The sequence below is a fragment of the Nylanderia fulva genome, unplaced genomic scaffold, assembly GCF_048542155.1.
Source record: "Nylanderia fulva isolate GAGA-0341 unplaced genomic scaffold, ASM4854215v1 Scaffold42, whole genome shotgun sequence".
Classification (NCBI taxonomy): Eukaryota; Metazoa; Arthropoda; class Insecta; order Hymenoptera; family Formicidae; genus Nylanderia; species Nylanderia fulva.
In genome coordinates, this window is record NW_028190499.1 from 907,981 (window position 1) to 931,944 (window position 23,964).

General features: G+C 30.3%; 2 protein-coding genes across 7 annotated transcripts in view; both read right to left on the minus strand.

The window, feature by feature from the left end:
- Positions 1–23,964, minus strand: part of raskol (Ras GTPase-activating protein raskol) — a 449,557-nt gene that overhangs the window by 100,544 nt on the left and 325,049 nt on the right. Inside the window, exons 1-2 of one of the 5 annotated variants that reach the window (XM_029309100.2) lie at positions 18,897–20,319; positions 10,956–11,015 (exon numbers count right to left, since the gene is read on the minus strand). The exons of 3 other annotated variants lie outside the window; for them this stretch is intronic. In XM_029309100.2, coding sequence (XP_029164933.1) covers positions 10,956–11,015; positions 18,897–18,942 — 106 coding nt within the window. In that variant the 5' untranslated portion in view covers positions 18,943–20,319. Of the gene's footprint in view, positions 1–10,955; positions 11,016–18,896; positions 20,320–22,224; positions 22,514–23,964 lie in introns of those variants that run through there. One more of the 5 variants, XM_029309101.2, reaches the window with a different exon arrangement.
- LOC114936081 (Ras GTPase-activating protein raskol) overlaps positions 22,492–23,964 on the minus strand; it is a 60,714-nt gene continuing 59,241 nt past the window's right edge. The window contains exon 5 of one of the 2 annotated variants that reach the window (XR_014925523.1): positions 22,492–22,556. Coding sequence is in view for 1 of the 2 variants with exons in the window: in XM_085486332.1 (XP_085342458.1) it covers positions 22,528–22,556 (29 nt within the window). In the remaining variant the exon portion in view is untranslated. The remainder of the gene's footprint in view (positions 22,557–23,964) is intronic. The other variant, XM_085486332.1, reaches the window with a different exon arrangement.

The window sequence follows — 23,964 nt, forward strand, 5'->3', positions numbered from 1 at the left end:
TTTGGGAGTGCATTTTATGAAGAAATGGGAAAAATATAATGAAAAATTAGATGAAATACCGCCATCCACGTTTCGTGGAACGAAGGAGGAGTGGATAGCCGAAGTTACTGCAAGAAGACTTCTAGAAGAAGAAAAGCGCAAGCGAGAAAAAAAGCAATGATCAATGTACACACACAAATACACATGTTTGAAAAAATAAAAACGTAAAAGAAACCGAGAGACACGCGTCATGTTAATTAACTGCAACGCGAAAACGACATTTTCCTGTTTGACAGTTTGTTTCGTCGAATGTACGATACACCAGGAATGTGTCACGTAGCGGATATCAATATTTCCTTTTCGCACATCAAGTTCTCGTGAACGAACACCTCCTAGCTTTGTGATTCTCCTGCATGCCACGACGGCCGGGTATAACAGAGAAATAAACAAAATGTCGGCAAGCCAGCCGGAAGTCATTGCATGTAAATGCTCGACGCTGGAAGGCGGCTTTATTTCCGGAACGTCGAACATAATATGTCGAAATATACGCCGAGGGTACGTCTGTGCACGGTAACAGAATCTAAAATTAGAGCGAAATACCCGGCCGCTTCTATGCATTTCCAGCGGAGATTGCTGGATCCTATATTCAACATATAACTATGTATTTACATACGTTACCACATGAAATAATTTGTGTATACCGTGCCATCCCTTTGTTGTGGTTAAATAAGAACGGCTTATATAAGCAATATATTACATCTATTACCATGCTAATACTATATATATTATCTTATGCATAGTGATTTTGTATGTAAAGAAAATAGACGGAAATTTTTTATTTTATTCTAAACAAAAAATAAATTTAAAATTCTTAGTCTACATTTCTGAAAGTGTATATAAAGATGAAATAACTTATTTTCTACTCAATTTTTTTTTACGAAAGTGTTTATAATTTAATTTAATTTAATATTATATAATTAATGTAAATTTTACATCATATATTTTACTCCGTAAAAAATGACAGATTCTAAGCATCAAAAAAGCATTTAAAAAATTTCATACGAGAGGAACGTTCAGAAAATTTATATATAATTACATTAATATTATAAATTATAAAAAATTATAATATTAATATTTTATAAATATAACTAATATATAAATTTATGTTCGATCTTTATTACATTAAATACACACTAAAAATATGTAATATATTAATATGTTACATAAATTACATATTACATATTACATATACGTAATTTACATATTACATATATAATATTACATATTACATATGTAATATATGTAATATTACATATGTAATATGTAATATATGTAATACATTAAATATATTATATGCCTATGTAATATGTAATATATTACATATGTAATATATTACATATTTTTTAGTGTGTATTTAATGTAATAAAGCGATCGAATGTGTACATTTTCATTATTTATCGTGCAATTTTACTTATCATTTATGCAATTTTACATAATATTTTTAATGCGTAGTCAGAAATGTATCACAAAAGAGAAGAGGATGATTCTTGTGCCGTTTAACGGTCACCGAGAGCCAGTTTGCATTTCAGCAAGAAGCTCGCGTCGGAGTGAAGCTCGCGCGCATTCCCAGAAGTGCACTTTATTCCGGGCTTGAAAGCGGCACACGGCCCCGGGGCGACGGGAATTTACATGAGGAACACTCGCGTGAATTAATACGGACGCACGTGGCGGAGGCGCCGGAAATATAACGGAGCATGCGATCCTCCGCGCTCGCAAGACTTCCGTTTTACCTCCGAAGGCGAGCATTATTTGCGTCGCGACGATGGGTCCTGAATTTAAAAAAAAACATATATGTGTGTGTGTGTGTGTGTGTGTCTGTCTAAAGTAGCCGGCGTCCTCTGACTCCTCCCTTTTTATCTGTCGCGTGTTTGTTTACGAGATAGAGAAATTCCACGCTCCTCTTCGCGCCGGAATGCTCTTATCGACGCTTAGGAATAAATTTACAGATATACCACTCGAGCGTTTAACAATCTCTTTCAACATTCTGCACGCCAGCTGATAAAATAACGGACGCGAGGTTGAAACGCGAGGCTCAAAATACCTGAAAAGTTAACTGTTATCTTTAAAGAGTTTCCTCCTCTTATGTAATATTTTTTTCAGTTAAGTCTAAAGCATTTTTTATATATTTTTCCCTTAGAATTATAAGACAAATTATTATTAACTGGAAGTTTACGTGCAACATATTATTATTAAAGGTAGTATAATTATGTATAGTTATTTTGTATGTAAAAAGAATTGAGGGAAATTTATTTTATTTTCGATAGAAAATTAATCTAAAATTTTTATTACACAAGTTTCTTGTGAAAACAGAGATATATGTATATGAAATGTAAAAGTACACAAATAAATACATATAAATCCCTACAATTGTAATTACAATCTAATATTTGCATATCACAGCGGAGTGTTTGTTTTATTAAGAAATTAATATTGCTTACAATTATTAAATGATTATTCTACTTCAATCACAAAACGTACAATATAAATTTAAATTATATCCCTCCAAATTAAAGAAAATATATATACATATATCTTTTTTTATCAATAGAAAGAAATATTCTTTTTCTACCTTTTTTTTAAATCGAATTAATGAATGAAAAACTATAATTCGTAATAATATATAAGCTATAAAACTGCTATTCTTCACCTTCGTATTTTATTTTCAGCATCCGTGTTCGGATCGATACTCTGCTCGCGGAATATGAGAGTGATTTAACGCGAAATAATTAGCGGAGGAGCAGTGTCAGCGGTTAACAGTTATGTATATCGTTCGGAACATAAATTTCGGTCGAGATCAGGTTCATTGCGCTTGGTGAACTTTTTTTTTTTTTTTTATCACTTCCAGGATATCGCACTCCGAAGAGATGCAGGATGTGTCCTGCAAATGCTTATATCTCCGGTATCGTCGACAGGTATTAATTCACTACCGCATATATAAGCTCGTATTGAGGCGATTGCACTGCAATTTATGCGCGATAATTATGACGAGCGGTAAATCGTTTTTGCCAAAGCATATCGAAGTGGTACAACGCGCGAATTGCATATGCATACCTTTAAATTGTTTTATTCCTCATTGAATATTGTAATGTGCACTAAAAAGAATGACTAAATTAATATATATTTAGTTCAATACTGACACATGAATCATTTATTTGAAACAAATAAATATTTGTTCATTAAATTTATCGGTAGATAAATATTTATTTGTTTTGAAAAAGATTTTCTTATATCAAATATTTTTCACGGAAAATCAATATTATTAGTTTCAAATAAATGATTTATTTGACAGTATTGAAATAAATACTTATAAAAATTAACAAAATTTTTTTCAGTGTGTATTTAGTTTAATTATATTAGTAACGAGAAAACAGCAGCAAACAATCATACTCATCTTTATTTTTATTTATAACATATGTAATTAATATATATATACGGAGAGAATTTTCTTTTAGAATTTACCCTGAAAATTATAGTAGTCGTAGGACAATATTGGAAGAATTTTATAAGAGTATCTCTGATATTTACTTTAATGTTTGCCACAATAAAAAATATTAATATCCACAATAAGAAAAAATATGTTCGTTTAATTTCATTACGTTATATATTATATAATAAAAAATTTACTATGTACATATAAATATTTTTTATTGTGGTAAATATTATTCAGAGAAACTCTTATAAAATTCTTTCAATTTCATATTGCCTCATGATTTTCAGAGTAAATTCTAAGAGAAAATTCTCCTTGTGTAGTAAATTAATAAAAAAAATATTTGCGTTTCATTATAAATCGAATATTTATCTCGTTCTATATAAACGATATCTATGAATTCTATTTAAAACAAAAATTATGTTAAAGTAAACTTTCTTTCATTATATAAATTTTATTTTATTCACTCAAGAAAAAAAATTTGATGGCACGTCATGTTCTTAATCAGGACGATAGAAGAAGAGAATGAGTCTTATTAGTCTACATTGGAAAAATCCAAAATTTTTTTGGTATTAGACAGTAAGTCACAGAAGAACAGATGATGGAGAAATAGGATGAGAGGTACTCAACAAAACAAAAAATTAAAAGACAAGGCATCGAATACGCATATCGTGTACACGGAGAACGGGAATATTCTTAATAATAAGAAACCCAGAAGAAAAACAGGGATACACTATACATCAGTCGAACATAAGCGTCAGCTGGACAGATGCGATATCTAATATGCACGAAGACCTAAGTCTTCGAAAAAAAAGAGAAGACCCAATGAAAATAGAAAAAAAAGGTCACTGAACATATACGTAACGGATATATTATCTCTATAAAGAAATCTTCATATATGTGTCATGACGTTCTAATCTTACATTCTCATCTCTCAAGTTTTTTTATTATAAAATATATTATTTACTAAATCATCGTCAAGAATTTTAAATAAAAATATATTTGATTTAATTAAATATAAAAATAAAAATATAAAAACTTAAAAATAAATAATTAAAATATAAACAATTTAAATATATTAAATTAAGGAGATTAATTAATTAATAGAAGAATCTATTGTAGAATTAAATATATAGTTAATCGAAAATAAAATATATGCAAAATAATTACAGAAGCAACAAAAATGTAGAAAACTTTTAATTAAAATATAATTAAAATTTTCATTCAATTCTAAATTTATAAATTTTATAAATTTATAATTTTTTTATTGCTTCATATAATTTATAGCGATTTATTCGCGACGATTTTCTTGTCAATGCAAGGAGGAACCGAAATGCGTTACCACATTCCTGGGACAGTGATATGGAGAAATGGTAATCGGAGAAGATAGTGAAAGAAGAAGACGGAAAGTACGTGACTTTGCAACAGCAGATGATGCTGTGGGGTTTTAGCGAGAGCAGGGGAATAATATAGGATGCAGCAAGGCGATGCAGCAATCTGTCTCGTCTTCGTCGCTCTATGCATCTCGGCTACAAAAGAAAATGCAAACTGATAGCGGAAAAATCGTTTATCGCACGCGCGCTGGTAATTATCCTTACAAATTGAAAGGGGAGAAGATTAATTTGTGAGTGTGAAATCGATGTTGGCAACGGTCATTCAATCGTTGTGTAATTCCTGTTACAACACTTTCTCTCTCTCCCTTTCGCGGCGTAAGAGCACATCTATATGCGCCATGTTGTTCGTGACATTGCAGAATCTCATTGTCAGACGTGCAAGACAACTTCTCTAGATATTGCCCTCTTCTACATTACTGCAATAAATTTTCCTTTCTGCTGTCGATCAATTGAAACGAATTGAAAACACGACAGAGATTATGATGAGACTAATCAAAAACTTATCTCTCTCTCTCTCTCTCTCTCTCTCTCTCTCTCTCTCTCTCTCTCTCTCTCTCATAACACATTATTATTAATTATTGATGATAAATAATGAGCTATCATTAAGGGGATGCTGACCATGTCTGTTTTACCGACTTTGAGTTCAAGGGCTTTTCTTTTTATTGGCTATACAGATTGAAAAATCCTTCTTCACAATTAATGTACTGATAATAATGAACGGAGAGCGCTGTAATTTTGTATAAAAAAACAATAAAAGTTAAAAAATTACAGTTTGTTATCGGCCTCTTGCATCAGCTCATAACAATACTTATTTAATACAAAAGTTCTGCAGTTTATTTGTGCACAAAATATGGCGCTCCCAATAGAGATGATATAAAAGAATAACAGCGCTTCCCATTCATTATTATCAGTACTTTCATTGTGAAGGATTTTTCAATCTGTATATTCAATAAAAAGTGAACCTAACCTAACTTAAAGTCGGTAAAACAGAACTACGGCAGCATCCCTTTAAGATACGCCGCGTCAAATATGCGTCCTCCTTTTCTTTTTAATAATATACGGTACAATATTATTCACCCGGAGGACCGTTGCATTTCTTGCTTCTCGTTAAGTATACACCGGGCTATTTATATAAACGAAGCTCTATGAAATTGCGGCCACTACCGCACTCATAAGTTAACCGCAAGCGGATAAATTTTTGTAGAATGCGACTACCGCGCAGCGAAAGCCACTTAACGCGAAGTGGAAGATCTAAGGGCATTTAGGTGGGATAATGTTACGGCGCGTTACTTTGCTGAAAGATAGATGATGGTTGGTAGACGAGACGTGGGAAAGAAGTGGGATTTAAGAGTGGAAGGTATAATCGTGAAATGGTGTGTTAATGCGTTGTTACAGCTCCGAGAACAAGAACAAAAGTTGGCCGATATTATTCCTATTATCTGTCTATAATAAATAATTTGGCTTGCCAAGAAAAATGTCACATCGATTGCTATCAATTAATTAATTTACAGAAAATATCGGAGATAAAACTCGAAGTAAAGATCCCAAAAATGATAACAAAAATACATACGTCTAAAAAAATTGTGTAAGATTAAAGAATACACAAAGAGAATTTTTTTCTTAGAATTTACCCTGAAAATCATAGTAATCATAGAAGGATTTTATAAGAATTTCTCTGTGATTAATATTTACCACAATAAAAAATATTAATATTTACCATAATAAAATATCAAATATGTTCGATTAATTTTTTTAAATATATGTATACATATTTTAATAAAATAAAAATATAACATTTTTTATAAAATTCTTCCAATACCATATTGCCCCACGATTACCACGATTTTCAGAGTAAATTCTAAGAGAAAATTCTCTCCGTGTATAAAATCAAAAATAAAATCTTGAAGATACCAAATAATTATTTTTAATAAAATTTAATTTTTTCACACGATAGAAAATATCATAATTCTGAATTTTGATTTTTTTTTAAATTAAATTATTCCAATTAATACTCAGAATAATAATTAATCAGAATGAAAGAAAATTCCAGAAAACGTAAGAATTAAAAAATCGATTTACCTAAAAAAAAGCTATTAACAATTTTAATATTCTGAGAACAATTAAAACAGACATCAACCTGACAAACTAAGCAATCCAATCAAAGTAAGAAACAATATTCCGTAAACTCTCGCAATTAAATTCGCGATAAAACTGAGGTGAACCACGGGTATGAATGATACGGACCACCGGCGATGGACCTCTCGGAAGATCGTTTTAAGAAACGAGCGCTTAATTTCCGCGGGGGTGCGCTTAATGAATAGCAGGAATCTCCCTCTCTCTCTCTCTCTTTCTTTCTCTCAAGATCGTTAGTCGAGCGCAAGAAGCAATTTCCGTAAAAGTCACGCGATCTCGCTAACCGGCCGTCGTTGTAGGACATAAGCAAGGATGGATCCTGGCAAGGATGGATACGTAGAGGCATTTACGAGGCGGAACAAGTAGAAAGCAGCTTTAAACGGACTTTAAGTGGAAATTGATTTGCCTGCGTGCGCGAACGTCAAGCCGAAGAAGAATACGGTATCACCTCGGTCAATGATCCGACGAATGGACTGCCATATACGAAGATCCGACCGTGATCTTCATCGGTTACCTTGTAAGGGGATGTATGCGACCGTTAAATGGGCTCTTCATGTACGACATACAAGACGAGCACACGCGTCGAAAGAATCTGAAGGCTCGACATGATAGTTCAAGCTAGAGACCCTCTAATCAGAGTCTGGACATTAGTAAGTTATGTTAGATTATTCGACATTTTTCTTCAAAACCCTGAGAGAGAAAGAGAGAGAGAGAGAGAGAGAGAGAGTGAGTTAATGTCTCATAACCTCTTATTTATACTACGCGTATGAGTGTAAATAAGTAATAAATAATAGTTGGATGTGCGGCAGAATTTTGTAATAATTCTTCGTCAAAGGGATATATTATGAAAATATAAATTTCCATGTATTTTTTTATATATTTAATAATTTATTATATTTAATAAACGCGAATTGAAGAAAAATGGCGGACAATCAGAGGTTACTATCTTACGTCCAGACTCTGATTAGAGTCTCTAGTTCAAGCGTGTCGGGTTCTCCAAATGACAGCTTCGGAGAGTCGCGATATACGTAGTAATTATTATTACTAATAATTAAGGAGGCATCTCGTGTGCTTTGATCGCTAAAGCCTACTAGCTCCTTCCGTCAATTGAAAAGAGAGAACATTATTTTTGGTAATAAGAATGTTGCCAGGAAAAAACTCAGTTCCTGAAGAAGTTGTTACGCAAAGATTAATATATGTTAAATTTAACAATATTTTTTTTTATTTTATTAAAACCTTTTATTTCTGACTTTTTGTGCGATAAATAAATTTTTTATTTTTATTGTTTAGGATAATTCCAGTTTTCGCAGTTTCAAGTATCTATACATATGTATATATGTAAAAAAAAAAAAATTAATTGAAAGAGATGCATCGATAGTGTATCTAGTTTAAAATTTTAAGAAAAATATTAATTATACGTAATTAATTTTAATGTTGTGCCGTATATTAGATGAGTTATTACTTGTGGAAGATTTCTGTTTTATCCAAACACCAGCTCTTACTGCTACAATGTTTCCAATATAAGCCGTCTCTGACGCTACAAGTTAGCCTTTCTCTGCAGAGACTCTCTCTTGTATCGAGCATAATGTCGATAAAGTTACATTCTACATTAAATACAATTTCTGTGTATTCAATGTATCCAACATTTGATAATACAAATCTCCTATATCTCCCTCCCCGATAAAAATAATATTCTAAATCTAAAGTATCAAAACACAAATATTGAATATTTAATCATAATAAAATCCTAATAAAAGATATTCGTTTTATTGTTTGATATCTCATCGATTTTTAAACACTTTACAAAATATTGAAGAAATATTTTGTAGTTTAAAAATAAACTATATTTATTAAAAAAGATAATGAATATATTTATTAGAGTTTACATATGTATTTTTTTGGTCAAATAATGTTACTCGAATTTATTAGTTGATTGGCTACAAATCTCAAGTGTTCACGGAATGTTTATATTAATTTCATGACAAACTGGCTGCGAAAATGTTATGAATGATATAAATATAATATCACTATCAGAAAATGCTATTTTTTCAGACCGAAAGACACTACCCCAGCAAAATGCAGCAGATGGAAAAAAATCTAATTTAGCCGCCTAGAGAATAATTAAATTTTTGCGGTACGAATGTGTTAGGAAGAAAATGCCAGAAAAGTATGTAAAAATACGTCAGCACGTTCCTACCCGTCGTAAATTCCATTTTCGTGTCGCTGATTCGAGCAACGCAATTGCGAATGTGGGGAATAAAAAGTGCGAGAGAACTCTCGAAATGAAAAAAATCGCTTTCATTTTGGCAGCATAAGCGAGAGAGAAAAATCAGACCAATATTTCTGTTTTGCATCTTGTTATTAAAAATAAAGATCTGTAGTAAATATTACGAATATTAATCTTATAATCAAAATTATTTTTATGCCATATAACAAGAAATAATTATTTGCTTAATAATACATATATTTAATCATTATTTCCAAAAATAATTTTCTTAAAAAGTTTTATTTTATGCAAATAATTAATTTCTTAAATATCTTTTGTGAAGAAACATTAAAATTGCATATTAAACGAACTTTTGCGATAGCATTGTTATTCGTTCATGAGCAAGATGCTTATTATTCTTTATTAAACCAAGAATGTCAAGGTGCTTGTGCGCTTAATTAATTGCCTAATGAATTAATCCAGTTATTATCCTCACGCCTACGAGATTCCGGCCTTGCAATCGATTAATCTTCAGTATGATGATATATGCATATTTAACAATGCGCATTAAAGATACATATAGCAACGAGGAATCAGAGGTGGACAATGCACATTATCATTTTTCACTTTCTCTCCGCTTATCGTTGCAATTGAAGTCATCTATTAAATCCTAGTTGCATAACTCGAACTCTGATGTCATACATAAAGTATGATCAAATTAAAATTCCCTCTCTTTTTTTTCTACTTAACTTGTTAATTAATACCTAATGTTATGAAATCTTTCAAGGACTTTCATATTTGCTATCGCGTCGTAAATTCTGTTGAGTACTATAGAAATTTTTATGACTACGCTGAAAAAAAGTTTGTTAAGTTAACAAATATTTAGTTCAACACGTTAAAATGAATCATTTGTTTGAAACAAATAAATATTTATAAAAAAAAATAAATATTTATTTGATATAAAAAAAATACTTATTTGATATAAGAAAATTCTTTTCAAAACAAAGATATATTTATTTAATATAAAAAATACTTATAATGTAAGAAAATTTTTTTCAAAACAAATAAATATTTATTTGATATAAAAAATACTTATTTGATATAAGAAAATCCTTTTCAAAACAAATATTTATTTGTTTCAAATAAATGATTTATTTGAAAGTATTGAACTAAATATTTGTTAATTTAACAAACCTTTTTTCAGTGTAACTTTAGCAAAGCAATAGTATTCATAAAGATGCATTATCGTGGTATTTACTTCAATTAACATATTATCGCGCCGTCAAGTGCTTATATTTAGAATACTAACTAAACTTCTTTTAAGTCGAAGCGTCAAGGCAAAGTTGACGAAGACAAAGACACAAATTTGTTACTGATGCAGCAATATATGTACATATGTGTAGTCGCTAAACGATCATTGTCATCTCATTCAACAAATGGTATTGTATTTTAAAATTACAGAGGTGATAAGTGTAGGCCGCATGCAAATAATGAGTTTAGCGCGAGCAGGCGGGATGTTAAAAGTTTGAATAATATAGATTGACTTGTTCAATTATAATCAAAGCGTTAATAAAAAATGCATCCTTTGCGCTTACATCACAGTACAAGGTTTTCATTTCCAGTTTTGATATTAAAAATTTTTAGATTAACTTTTTAACTAATCTCACACATATTTATGAAATGAGAATTTGTATTTTTATAAAATAATCACGAGAAACTCTAACCACCAAAAAATGTATTATTATTCAGCACTCACCTTTAACATTACGGTCTCGTTCTAGTCGAGTTCTAGGTAAGGATCTGCTTTTAGACTCACCTGCAACAGAAGAAAATCGCATTCAAGTTATTAAAAATGTTATAAAATTCTTAAAATCGAAATAATATTAATATTAATTAATTTAGTCAGTTGTTAAAAATAATTTTAGTATCACAAAAGATTTTAATATTAAATTCATTTGTTTATGAATTATTATTTATTTATTAATTAAATTATTACTTAATTATTTATTAAATAAATAAGAAGTAGAGTAATTTATTTAAATATTTCATCTTATTTTATTTTATGTCAATATAAAAATCACATGTTTAATAAAACTTTAAATATTGCAAAGATGTGTTGGATATGTTTCTTAAGTGCTAAATGAGAGTAAAATTATCAAAGGGTCAATTTTTTTCATTTCCTGAATCCTAATCAAATTTCAAGAATTTTCCCTAATTATTCAAGATAGGACAAAATTCTCTGGAAATAGGTTTTCAAGATTTTTCGCGAATATATCTCTGTTAATGATGGTATCTATAAAATATTTTAAAACCCCTCAACGACACTTTACAGCACCGATTTTCCTCGTATACCATCATGCGAGAAGTATCGGCATGGCGACCCTAATCGCCGCGACAGAAGCATCAACTGCACGCATCCGCGGTCACAGAACCAGAAGTTCTGCTGCGCCGGTTCTGTTATGCGGCTCCGTTTCGCGGCTCCTTCGCGGGGACAGCTTTTTCACAGCGCGTCGCACGGCTGTAATGGATGCTCTCCGAGCGTGTCCGAGAGAGGAAGCGAGAAAAGGATAGAGAGATCCACGCTCCAATTCTCGCCCCAAGTCTCGAGAGACCGCGCCAAGTACAGCTACGGTTAGCTGGCAGGTAAGACGTTGCATCCGCTCGTCGCACGTGGACACTTTCGTCTAATTGCACGCGCCAAGCGGTCGTGCTAATTACAGACCGCATACTTTTTATTTCGCTTCTTCTGCGACCGAATGCGTGCCTAGATATTACATTGTACACTGAACAAAATTATTGAATTAATTATTTTTTTAATACTGCCTAATAAGGCATTTATTTGAAACAAATGAATATTTGTTTTTGAGAGGATTTTTTATATCAAATATTTTTCACGTCAAATCAATATTATTAGTTTCAAATAAATGATTTATTAGGCAAGATTGAAATCAGTATTTATTTGAATTCGATACATTTTTTTCAGTGTAGATTTATCGAGGAGATGCTGACCATGTCTGTTTTACCGACTTTGAGTTCAAGACTTTTCTTTTTATTGGCTATGCAGATTGAAAAATCCTTCTCCACAATTAAAGTATTGATAATAATTAACGGAGAGCGCTGTAATTTTGTATAAAAAAACAATAAAAGTTAAAAAATTACAGTTTTTTATCGGCCTCTTGCATCAGCTCATAACAATACTTATTTAATACAAAAGTTCTGCAGTTTATTTGACAAAATATGGCGCTTCCAATAGAGATGACATGAAAGAATAATAGCGCTTCCCGCATTCATTATTATCAGTACTTTCATTGTGGAGGATTTTTTAATCTGTATATTCAATAAAAAGTGAACCTAACCTAAATTGAAGTCGGTAAAACAGATCAACGACAGCATCTTCTTAAGAGGATCTTTTATATCAAATATTTTTTACATCAAATCAATATTATTAGATTCAAAGAAATTTATCAGGCATTATTAAAATAAGAGTTTAAATAAAAGTTTAATATTAAAATAAATATTTATTCGAATTTAATACATGTCTTCTCAGTATTAGAGTATATTATTATTCACATTAATACTAAAAAAAAGAAAGATTATAAAAAAATTGTTTATAATTCATATAAAAGCTTCGAATTATTTGAAAATTATTTTAAAATGAGAGAAATTGCAAGAGAGAATTTTAGGTCAATACGAGAGATGGTAAAATTCCGCCACGTGCGGAATTTCCGAGAAAACTTTCTACAAAATGACGTCTATTGCGAAATTATTATCATACTATGTATGTGCGTCGACGCGTTATTACGGGCGCCGAGCACCGTAAGACGGCGAGCATTTCGACCATGAAGAGACAGCCGGCAGTTTAGTCTAACCGTTCTTCCCCATAAAGCCTGCCAGAGGAGATCTTTCAACTAATTGCACGTCTCCGAGAACGGCTGCGGTGGATCTCATGTGACATTGAATAACGCGCAAATATTAGCGGTATATATACGCGAGAATGTCTAATGAAATCGCGAATCGCTGATCGAGTTACGTCTCCGAGAATGAAATAAACCCGTATGTTTATTATCGAAACAGTTGGACTTGTTCCAATTCCGATAAATCGAAGAAAGCCATAAAAAGAAAATAGTACTAGCGGAACTTTATATTTTAAGATATGTCGTAAATTAAAAAAAGTATAAAACAAGACAATATATTTCAAGACAGTATATCAATAATCATTCATAATTGCTACAATTTTATCTCTCACTACAATAATTATTATAGTTATTAATAATAATTTATTAATTTTAATATTTATAATTTTTGTAATTCTTTTTCTAAAAGGAAAAATTATGCAATAATCGTGTTACTATTGATTTATTAATTTTAGAATATATTTATAATGTTATAATCCTTAAAAAAAATAAATTACGTAAGAACCGAGTTATCTAAAATAAATCGAAAAAGTGGTAACTCCGTTCGGATTTAATCATGCTTGTATCCTGTTTTTGCTAATATCGTCGAAAGTATCAATCTCGTTTATTGTAAAAAGGGAAACGAAGGAAGATATAATAACGTTTCTTTTGCTTTTTCGCGCAAATTCTCCGTCAGATGATTGATCGCTATCGCTAAACGCGCAACCATCATCGAAACCAGATTTACAACATTACATTCTCGTAACACGTGAGAGGATTTAATTTCCGACCGCGACTACTAATAGTCATTAAGTGAGTCCCGGAATAAGTTGTCAGTTGATTTGCGTCAACGTAAAAATAACATTTACTCCTGGGACTTTTCACGCGACTGTTTAGCCGTCTCGATCTCTCGTATAATAAGTTCCTTTTGCAGGGAAAGTGCAGACAAGCTTCGATCATCTCTCTTACGTTCTACTTACGTTCAGTTAGTCTGTTTCTTAGTCCCAGTATTAATTATATACGATTTGACATCCAATTAAGCTCTGGATTTGTAGGAAAATGTCAAAGTAGGATGTGAAAGTCTAGACTTTCTTAAGGAAATTCATACAAAAAAATGTGCAAAACAGGAAATAAATAAAAATGTTAATGCTAGAATATATATATATGTTGTTAATTATCTTGTAAAAGTATATGTATATAAAAATATGCAAATATAATATTATATGCTACAAACAAGATTAAGTCATGCAAATTTAATCTTATCGACCCAGTGGTTTGTGTTTTATTGACGTCTAATTAATGATCCAATAAATATTCCAGAATAATAAGCGATCGAGGGGCCACAAAGAGATAAATATTCACATTTTCGTTTTTGAAAGCAAACGCGGTGTGAATAAGTATTGGCCCAATTTGTCTTACATAAACGATTACACGAGCTATTCACGTTTATAATCATTGGTATATAATTACGATGGCAATCATCTGTGAGTCAGCAATAATCCGTACAATGAACAAGATCTTTTTTTTTCTCTCGATGTGAAATCAAAAGTGAAAAGCCGGACCGCTTCTAAAATTTCTCATTCTTTCGATTAGAATTGAATGTTGTATAATTTTAAAAGTGCAGCCGATAAAGAGTTACACGTTACGCACAAGCCGCGAAATACAATCAAGAATAAGATTGATCGGCCTGGTATCTATAGTAGTTTCGATTTCTCTTCGCCGTGAATTCGAATAGCCAATTTTATGATCGTCCTGACAATCATCCTAAGGTGTTTGTGCGCGTAAAAGCGAAACGCGAAGACGCTTGTGCAACATCTTTTACGGTACTTACTCGCGTAATCGTTCACGCCAAGAGAAGTGAAAATGTGAACTTCGCAGAGCACACTTTACACAAATAATTGCTGTTCTCTAGATAATTAACGCCAGAGTTTATTTACGTCTCTTAGAATTTTTTTACAATTTATATATGTATATATTTTAATACTACTTTTTCGCAGATATTTATAAACAATTTATAGGAAATAAAGATAAAATTATATGAGAAGTTTTATGCGAAATTTTAAACTTTTAAATTTATTTTTGAAAATATTGCTGGAGGTTTTTGCTATATTTTAAGAAAGAAGTGCACAGAAAAAAATTATATTAATTCTTTGATTAAAAAAAGTAGAATTTTCTAAAAATTATAAGCTCCACATATAATGATTTTTAGATAAGTCTAAATAAAAAAATGTTGAAAAGTGAAAATGTTGAAAATGTGAACTTCGTAGAGCACACTTTACACAAATAATTGCTATTCTCTAGATAATTAACGGCAGATTTTAATCATTATCTATTTACGTCTCTTATAATTTTTTTACAATTTATATATGTATATATTTTGACACTACTTTTTCGCAGATATTTATAAACAATTTATAGAAAATAAAAGTAAAATTATATGAGAAGTTTTATGCGAAATTTTAAACTTTTAAATTTATTTTTGAAAGATATTGCTGGATGTTTTTGCTATATTTTAAGAAAGAAGTACACAGAAAAAAATTATATTAATTCTTTGATTAAAAAAAGTAGAATTTTCTAAAGATTATAAGCTCCATATATAATGATTTTTAGATAAGTCTAAATTAAAAAATGTTGAAATGTTGAAAATGTTAAACATGTAAAAATATCAAAATTTTTGAAACGCTCTTTTTTCTTAAAATCCCGTTTTTTCATCTTTATATAACTTTTTCTGAAAACTATTAATCTATCTTATTATCATTTTTTATTTTGTTATAAGAAACTATGTTCTAATTATTCGGCTTAAAACAATTCAAATTATAAACAATCAAAGTCGTCAACAAATTTACTTAAAATTACGAGAAAAAGAGTTTACTTCCAATTAAGTAAAAATCATCAATGCATGAATAAGAAAAAAATTATTCACATATGTTAATCTAGTATTTAAAATGTATAAGGGGTTTTGTTATATAATTTCGCAAATTGCGCTCTCTTCATTTTCTCCAGAAATAAAGAATAAATGTGAAAAAATTATTAATATATTAAATCGATAAAAAATTTTACCGATCATATATATTCTTCATAAAAAATGAATTTGGATTCGTACAATTTAATTGTGAAATTGCAAGCTTGTCTGTATGACGAATTAACAAAAGTGCTAAAAGAAGAAAAAAGCGAGATATGTGATGAGTTATTAAAATTGGCTCTCTGTATGCTTATCCAATTATACTGCAAAGTATACACTTTGTATTTATACCGAAAGAATACGCGAGTAAGATTCACTCTTGTCTCTTATACGTACAATTTTCATTCCTATCTGTAATAAACACATCTGTAATAAATTGACAAGTATATTTTTTCAACCAATCTAAAACAGCATTCGAGATATAATATATAATAGACAAGCAAAGATTAAATTAAAAAATACAACTTTTAAATAAATAAAAACTTCATATTTTTAAAAAGTTTCAAAATTGTTTATTCAAATGTGCACTGCAAAAAAAGTTTGTTAAATTAACAAATATTTAGTTCAATATGTTTAAATGAATCATTTATTTGAAACAAATAAATATTTATTTGTTTTAAAAAGAATTTTTTTCTATCAAATAAGTATTAAATATTTATTTGTTTCAAATAAATGATTTATTTGAACGTATTGAACTAAATATTTGTTAATAACTAATAATATTTATTAATTCAACAAACTTTTTTTTCAGTGTATATATGTGCAAATTTATTTTAAAACTATAAATTTACTAGCGAAAAGATTATCTCGCATCAACATTATTTACAGAAGAAACCACTTCTGTATTAAAAATTGTATTTCTGTGAGAAAGAATCGTGTACAGATTAAAATACTAAAGTATAAAATTATCGCTCTTTATATGCCCAAATTTGCAACAACAACACGGTAATTTTAGTCGTAAAATCAGAATAAATGAAACAGGCTGGAAAATGAGGAAAATGCTGTAAACAACGTTACAAAGCTCACTTATTTTTCACATAATTGTTTCGCGAGGCAATATTTTTGCGAGAATTATATTTTAATGGTACCTGGGGGTTATTAAAACAAAACATCTCGGAAATCATATAATTGTGTTACGTTCCCTCAGTCCAGCCGTTTATATTTTAATGCAGTTATACAGAGGCAGAATTCTGGTTAATTTACAAGCATGTACTTGAATACTTCGTTTTATTTATTAATACTAACAGACATACACACACGAATCCCACCCTGTTAATAATATTTTTAATGAATATGCCCCGGTGAAGAGAGTGCTTTTGCAAGTATATGCATCAAAATGTGTTATCTAACTTTCTACTAAATTGCACGTAAAATGACTGGCGCATGAACGAGATAATACTCGCATTTAACGAGGAAAAAAACAATTCGCGATTTATAAATTATACTCGATAAAAAAAACAGGATTTTCACCTGAATTTCGCGCGACGCAAAATAAAACCTAGTATGTATTTTGATTCTAATTTGCATATATACACAAATGCAAATTGTTTTCTGATTTATATCAGAGCGATAACGAATTGCGTTCACTGCGAGAGAATCGCGGAAAACTCGTCCTCGACAACGAATCGATAGAAGCAACGTTTCGATACGAGGTTTGCTGAAATCGGGCGCGCGTTTAAAATACTTTTGTCGGTTTGCTCCGAAAAAGACGACGCATCAGAATCAAGTTTGATACTCCAAAAGAGGCACACCGCGCAAAACACACATATGACGCGTATAACGGATCAACTTTTTCCTTTGAGCGACGTTCAGTATCAGACTGGCCAAGTTAGGGTCGATACAGATATCAAAAGGAAGATAGAAAATAAAATATTAAAATATATTAAAAAAAATTTTTTTTAATTCTTATAAGTATTTATTTGATATAAGAAAATCCTTTTCAGAACAAATAAATATTTATTTGTTTCAAATAAATTATTCATTTGACAGTATTGAACTAAATATTTGTTAATTTGACAAATTTTTTTCAGCATCGAAAAAATTCATATAAACACTTGTAATTTTGAAATTTAAATATAAGAAATATGAAAAATAATATTTCGCCACTTTTGCATTTTTTAATAGTTCAGTTAATTCTTATAAGTATTTATTTCAATACTATCAAATAAATCATTTATTTGAAACTAATAATATTTATTTGATATAACAAATTCTTTTCAGAACACAAATAAATATTTGTTTAAAATAAATTATTCATTTGACAGTATTGAACTAAATATTTAATTTAACAAATTTTTTTTCAGTGTAGAAAAAATTGATATAAACATTTGTAATTTTGAAATTTAAATATATATACGAAAAATAGTATTTCGCCACTTTTGCATTTTTTAATAGTTTAGTTAATTCTTATAAGTATTTATTTCAACAATATCAAATAAATTATTAATTTGAAACTAATAATATTTATTTGATATAAGAAAATTCTTTGCAAAACAAATAAATATTTATTTGTTTCAAATAAATTATTCTCTCATTTGATATTATTGAACTAAATATTAATTTAACAAATTTTTCTCAGTGCAGAAAAAATTCATATCAACACTTGTAATTTTGAAATTTAAATACGAGAAATATGAGAAACATGAAAAATAATATTTCGCCACTTTTGCATTTTTTAATAATTTATCCAAGCTGCTGTTTCCACGCGGATCAATCGTAAATAATAATCCTCTAAGTGCAAATCATTTTTAGCAATGAATTTTGCGCAGGGGATTTTTTCTACATTTACAAGGTCCAAAAAAATCCTATACTTTCTAAGCATCAAATAATAAAAATAACATACGTCTGTGGCAGTTCCCGGTGTCTTGCGGCACGTAGCGGATCCTCATGTTGACGATGATGTAGGTTATCTCAAGACAACGTCGAGAATCGTCCTTGAGCGATTGTTAGATCATCTATCTTTGTAAGAATCGCGCGTCTAACACTCATGTGTCATCCTTCACTATTGCTCACGGTAGCTCATCGCATCTCCATTGATGTCACTCCGCGTGAAGCATCGATCATGCTGAAGGAGAAGGATCGGTAACCGAAGGTCGAGACTTGAGGAGAACATCAACGTGGTGTGTCTCGGGAACTTTTCGCAATTTCCGACAACGTGTGGCATGCAAATTACACGACAATCGAGAGGAACTTTCGCTTTACGGTCCCTTGATTTTCCATCGACTCGCGAGATACATCCTTTCTTGACATTAACGATCGCGCGAGTGCCCGGTTATGGTCTTCGCGGATATAACGAATTTCATGGGAAAAAGTCTTCCTGTTCGATACCGATGATCATTCGCTACAAAGCATCCGGCTGTCTTGCAATTCTTCGGCTGATTTGCCACGTAAAGTAGCGTCCATTATATCATATTGTAATAATCTGGTAGCGAAACAAAACTCGCTACGTACAAAACATCTTGTATATCTTGTAGAAATAATGTATGATGAATATGCCTCATCAAGCATCCATGAATCACAATATGTGTAATATAAATCACTTAAGTCACGTTAAACAAGCACTAATATCTTGATCGGTCGCTCGTATCTTCGGCAAGTTGTCACTGTCGACCCAGTTAAGGTATCATTATATCAAATATGGACTATATCGAGTTATACCGTTATCAGCTTCCAGTTTCGATCAGACTTCACTGTATACTAACTGCAGGAAATAGTTTTGTGGAATTTTTTTTGTAAATAAATCCTGAAATCGATCTTTCAAGAGCATCAATCTTCTGCTGCAAAATTCTCCGCGTACAATATTTATAAAAAATTATAAATATCGTAAAAAAAAACACTGCAGAAAAATAACTCCGATATCACACATCCAGAGTGTTTTGAATTTTATATATTTATTTTCTTTTTTTTTCGATAGCGGCTGATCGTATATAAAATACCCAAAGCACCAAGAAAAAAGCACAACACTCACATACCAGTCATTATTTTGAAGAATCGATAATTGAGGAAAAATGAGCACTTGATTCACTATTTATTCCCACATAAATACGTATATATATATATTACGTCCGTCTTCACAGATAATTTATTCGTCTCACATCGATACGGTAATTATCGGCGAGCGAGGTATCGCGGCGAGAGATCGACTGGGCCGAGACACCGAATCGGTTCACCAAGAGCCTCCCTCGGAGACTCAGTGAACACGATACAGTCCGGGAATGGACTGCCGAGAACGGAGGCTGCGTATGAAAGTAAATATTAACGTGGTCTCCCTCGCTTACACACTTGCTCGCTCGCGCCGGTCGCCAGTGTGTGATCGTGAGCGAAGATCAACGCGAGCGTGCCTTCTCTCGTAAATATAGCACGTCACGTGGGTGCGCGTCACGGCTCATGCGCGCGCGAACGCGAGGGAGATCGGTGCCTGTCATCTGTTTAGTATCAAACGCGGTATTTTCTGCATATATATTCCCCTACGAGATTTTTACGAGGGTAACCATCGTTCTCCGTTGTCTCCAAAATAGTACAGTCCCTTCACCAAAAATATGTATGTATATAGTCCATTTTCGTCGATTTAAAATGCTTAAAGAATCATAAGTTTTTAATATTTTTTTTAATTATTGACATTTTATTATATTGTTTAATTTTACTATTTTAATTAATATTACTATATACATTTACTTAATATTACTTGTTAAATTGAATTTTATGTAAGAGTTTCTCTAATTAATATCTATTACAATAAACAATATTAATATCTAACACTAATAAAATATGAAATATGTTTGATTAATTTTACTAAAATAGTAATTATATTATAGAAATATTATATTATAATTATTATAAAATGTAAATTATAATATGTAAAATACAAATCGACGATTGTTCATATCGCAAGGCTCGAGACTCGAAAAAGGCAAGTACGACTTTAACGAGCGTAGGCACGCGATATTGCGTAGGGTTCACCTACATACTTAATTATCCTACACGCGGCCCAGATCATTCATTCACTACCGTAAAAAGAATCGTCAAGTATGTAAAACGCGCTAAAAAAAATCCCCGTTCCGCGTCAAACACGTGTTTCAATCTCGCGAGTAAGAATTCGCGAGACCTGAAAATAAACCGATAAATTTTCGGTATAAAAACAGCCACCATATATTATATTTTCGCTGAAAGATGCCCTCTTCTCGGCAATATCCCGAGACGTATCGTAATTACAATATCCGACAACGATTTATATCTCTTGCTTACCGCAAACATGCAACTTTGTATTCTACATTAAAAGAAAATATTAAATTAATAAGTATTTATTTCAATACCGCCTAATAAATTATTTATTTGAAACAAATAAATATGTATCTATTTTGACAAGGACTTTCTTATATCAAGTAAATATTTTTCACATCAAATCAATATTATTATAGTTTCAAATAAATGATTTATTATTTAGGCAATATTGAAATACATATCTCTTCAAATTCAATAAATTTTTTTCGGTGTATCAAGAAAATGTATAGTATTCTTTAAGATATTTTAATATAAAAATATATTTTTAAAAATATTTTAATATTATATTACATTTTAATTAAAATATTTTTTAAAAATATTTTTTACATTAAATCAATATTATTAGTTCCAAATAAATGATTTATTAGGCAATATTAAAATAAATATTTCTTCGAATTCCATAATTTTTTTTTCAGTGTATAAAAAAATGTATAGTAATTCTCAAAAAAATTTTAATATAAAAATATATTTTAATATTTAATATAAAAATATATTTTAAAAAATATTTTAATATTATATTAAATTTTAATTAAAATATTTTTTAAAAAATATTTTTCACATTAAATCAATATTATTAGTTCCAAATAAATGATTTATTAGGCAATATTGAAATAAATATTTCTTCGAATTCCATAATTTTTTTTCAGTGTATAAAAAAATGTATAGTATTCCTCAAAAAAATTTTAATATAAAAATATATTTTAATATTTAATATAAAAATATATTTTAAAAAATATTTTAATATTATATTAAATTTTAATTAAAATACTTTATAAAAAATATTTTTCACATTAAATCAATATTATTAGTTCCAAATAAATGATTTATTAGGCAGTATTGAAATAAATATTTGTTCGAATTGAATGAATTTTGTTTTCAGTGTAGTGTACCTGATTCGAGGTCGTCCTGGTCGGCTCCACGAAGACAGGAGTGAAAACTGCGGGACAAGCGACGACCGCCAGGCGAGGTGCCTTCTGTCGAGAGGCTCTGCATCGTTGAACTGCGTGAGCTTCCGGTCGAAGATATCTCTCAAGCTCTTCTCAAGTTCAAGTAGGACCGAGATGAGACGAGTGAGGTCGCGTCATTATGCTCTGTTTTTTTTTTCTCCTCCTCTAACACTACCGAGCGCGCAAACAGGAACCGAATAATTAAGCGCTAATTAATTCGCTAATGCGTGTGAGGTCAACCTGTTTTCACGCTACTCCTCCTCGCTCTAGTTCACCTGGAAAGACATAATCCGGCGATTCGTCGCTAATACGACACACACGAGGCAAACCTTCTCCGAAATATATGTATATATATATATATATATATATATATATATATATATATATATCTACGTGACCCATGATCCGAGATGGAATTGACAACAGATGGCAATCGAAGCAATCGAGTGATCATAGTGATGATAAATCGTGAATCAATTATATCATGTCATTATGTACATATGTAGGTATGTTCGGTATAATAATACAGTCCAATACAGAGCCGTATCAAAGGTCATGAGTTCTATAATATTCCAAATTATAAGCATAAATTCCGACTATATGAATCACGCTTTTATGATGTACAATACTATGCGTGAGTCACGCATGAATTTATATTGATTTTATATATTTATGATATATTTCTATATACAAAAAAGTAAGAGTTAGAGTTAGAGACACAGATATGTGCAAAAAAATAATTTTTTAATTCCTCTATACTTATTTTGCATGACTGCAAAATAAATATACACTATAAAAAAATTGTTAACTTGACTCTACCTCGCAACTAAATTCAACTATTTTGTTAACTGAGCATGTATTAGTATTTAAGTCAAATATACGTTTTGTTAGATTTAATATGTTACATTTAATTTAAATTTTTATATGTTTAATTAACCAAATATTTAAATATTAAGAACGTTGTTGAAAATATTCAGTTGAAAGTTTAGTCAAGTTAACAAATTTTGTTTACAGTGTAGAAAAATTTAAAAATAATTTTGTTGCATCTAAAATTCTGGCTCTTATTTTATACCAGAATTTGTATTTTTATATCACAGCCCTTTTAATTTATTATTTTAATGTAATTACATTAATTTATATTTTAAAATCTTTTTATATCTAATACATTTTTATACACTTTCAATATATTTTAATTTATATATTTGCAATAATTCTACTAATCGGGAATTATATTGTGCTCCAAGATTTTTAAACCGTAGTCAAATATTTTTATCGTAATTGTAACATTTATATAAAATGCTAGAACACACAAGAGATAAACATGAACAGTGTTTAAAATCGCGCACAGTTTTCTCACACACTTTCACCATCGATTTTGTCGACATAAACACATCGCGGGTTATTTATTTCGTTCCCATTCATTCTCGCGATTAACGAACTATTCGTTGCATTTAATCTCTCTTTACACCGAGTGACTTTAATCAATTCGAAAAATATCACGCAACCTACCATGCCAACGAAACATTTTCATTAATCGCATTTCGCGCGAATCGATAAATACAGAGTAAGATGGAGAAAGTCTAAAAATCTCTCTGATATATCGCGCGCTCCAAGAAAATATCTTCTGAAAATATTATCGCGACGACGACGCGTAAATCACATTTCTCATACACTTCGCAATCC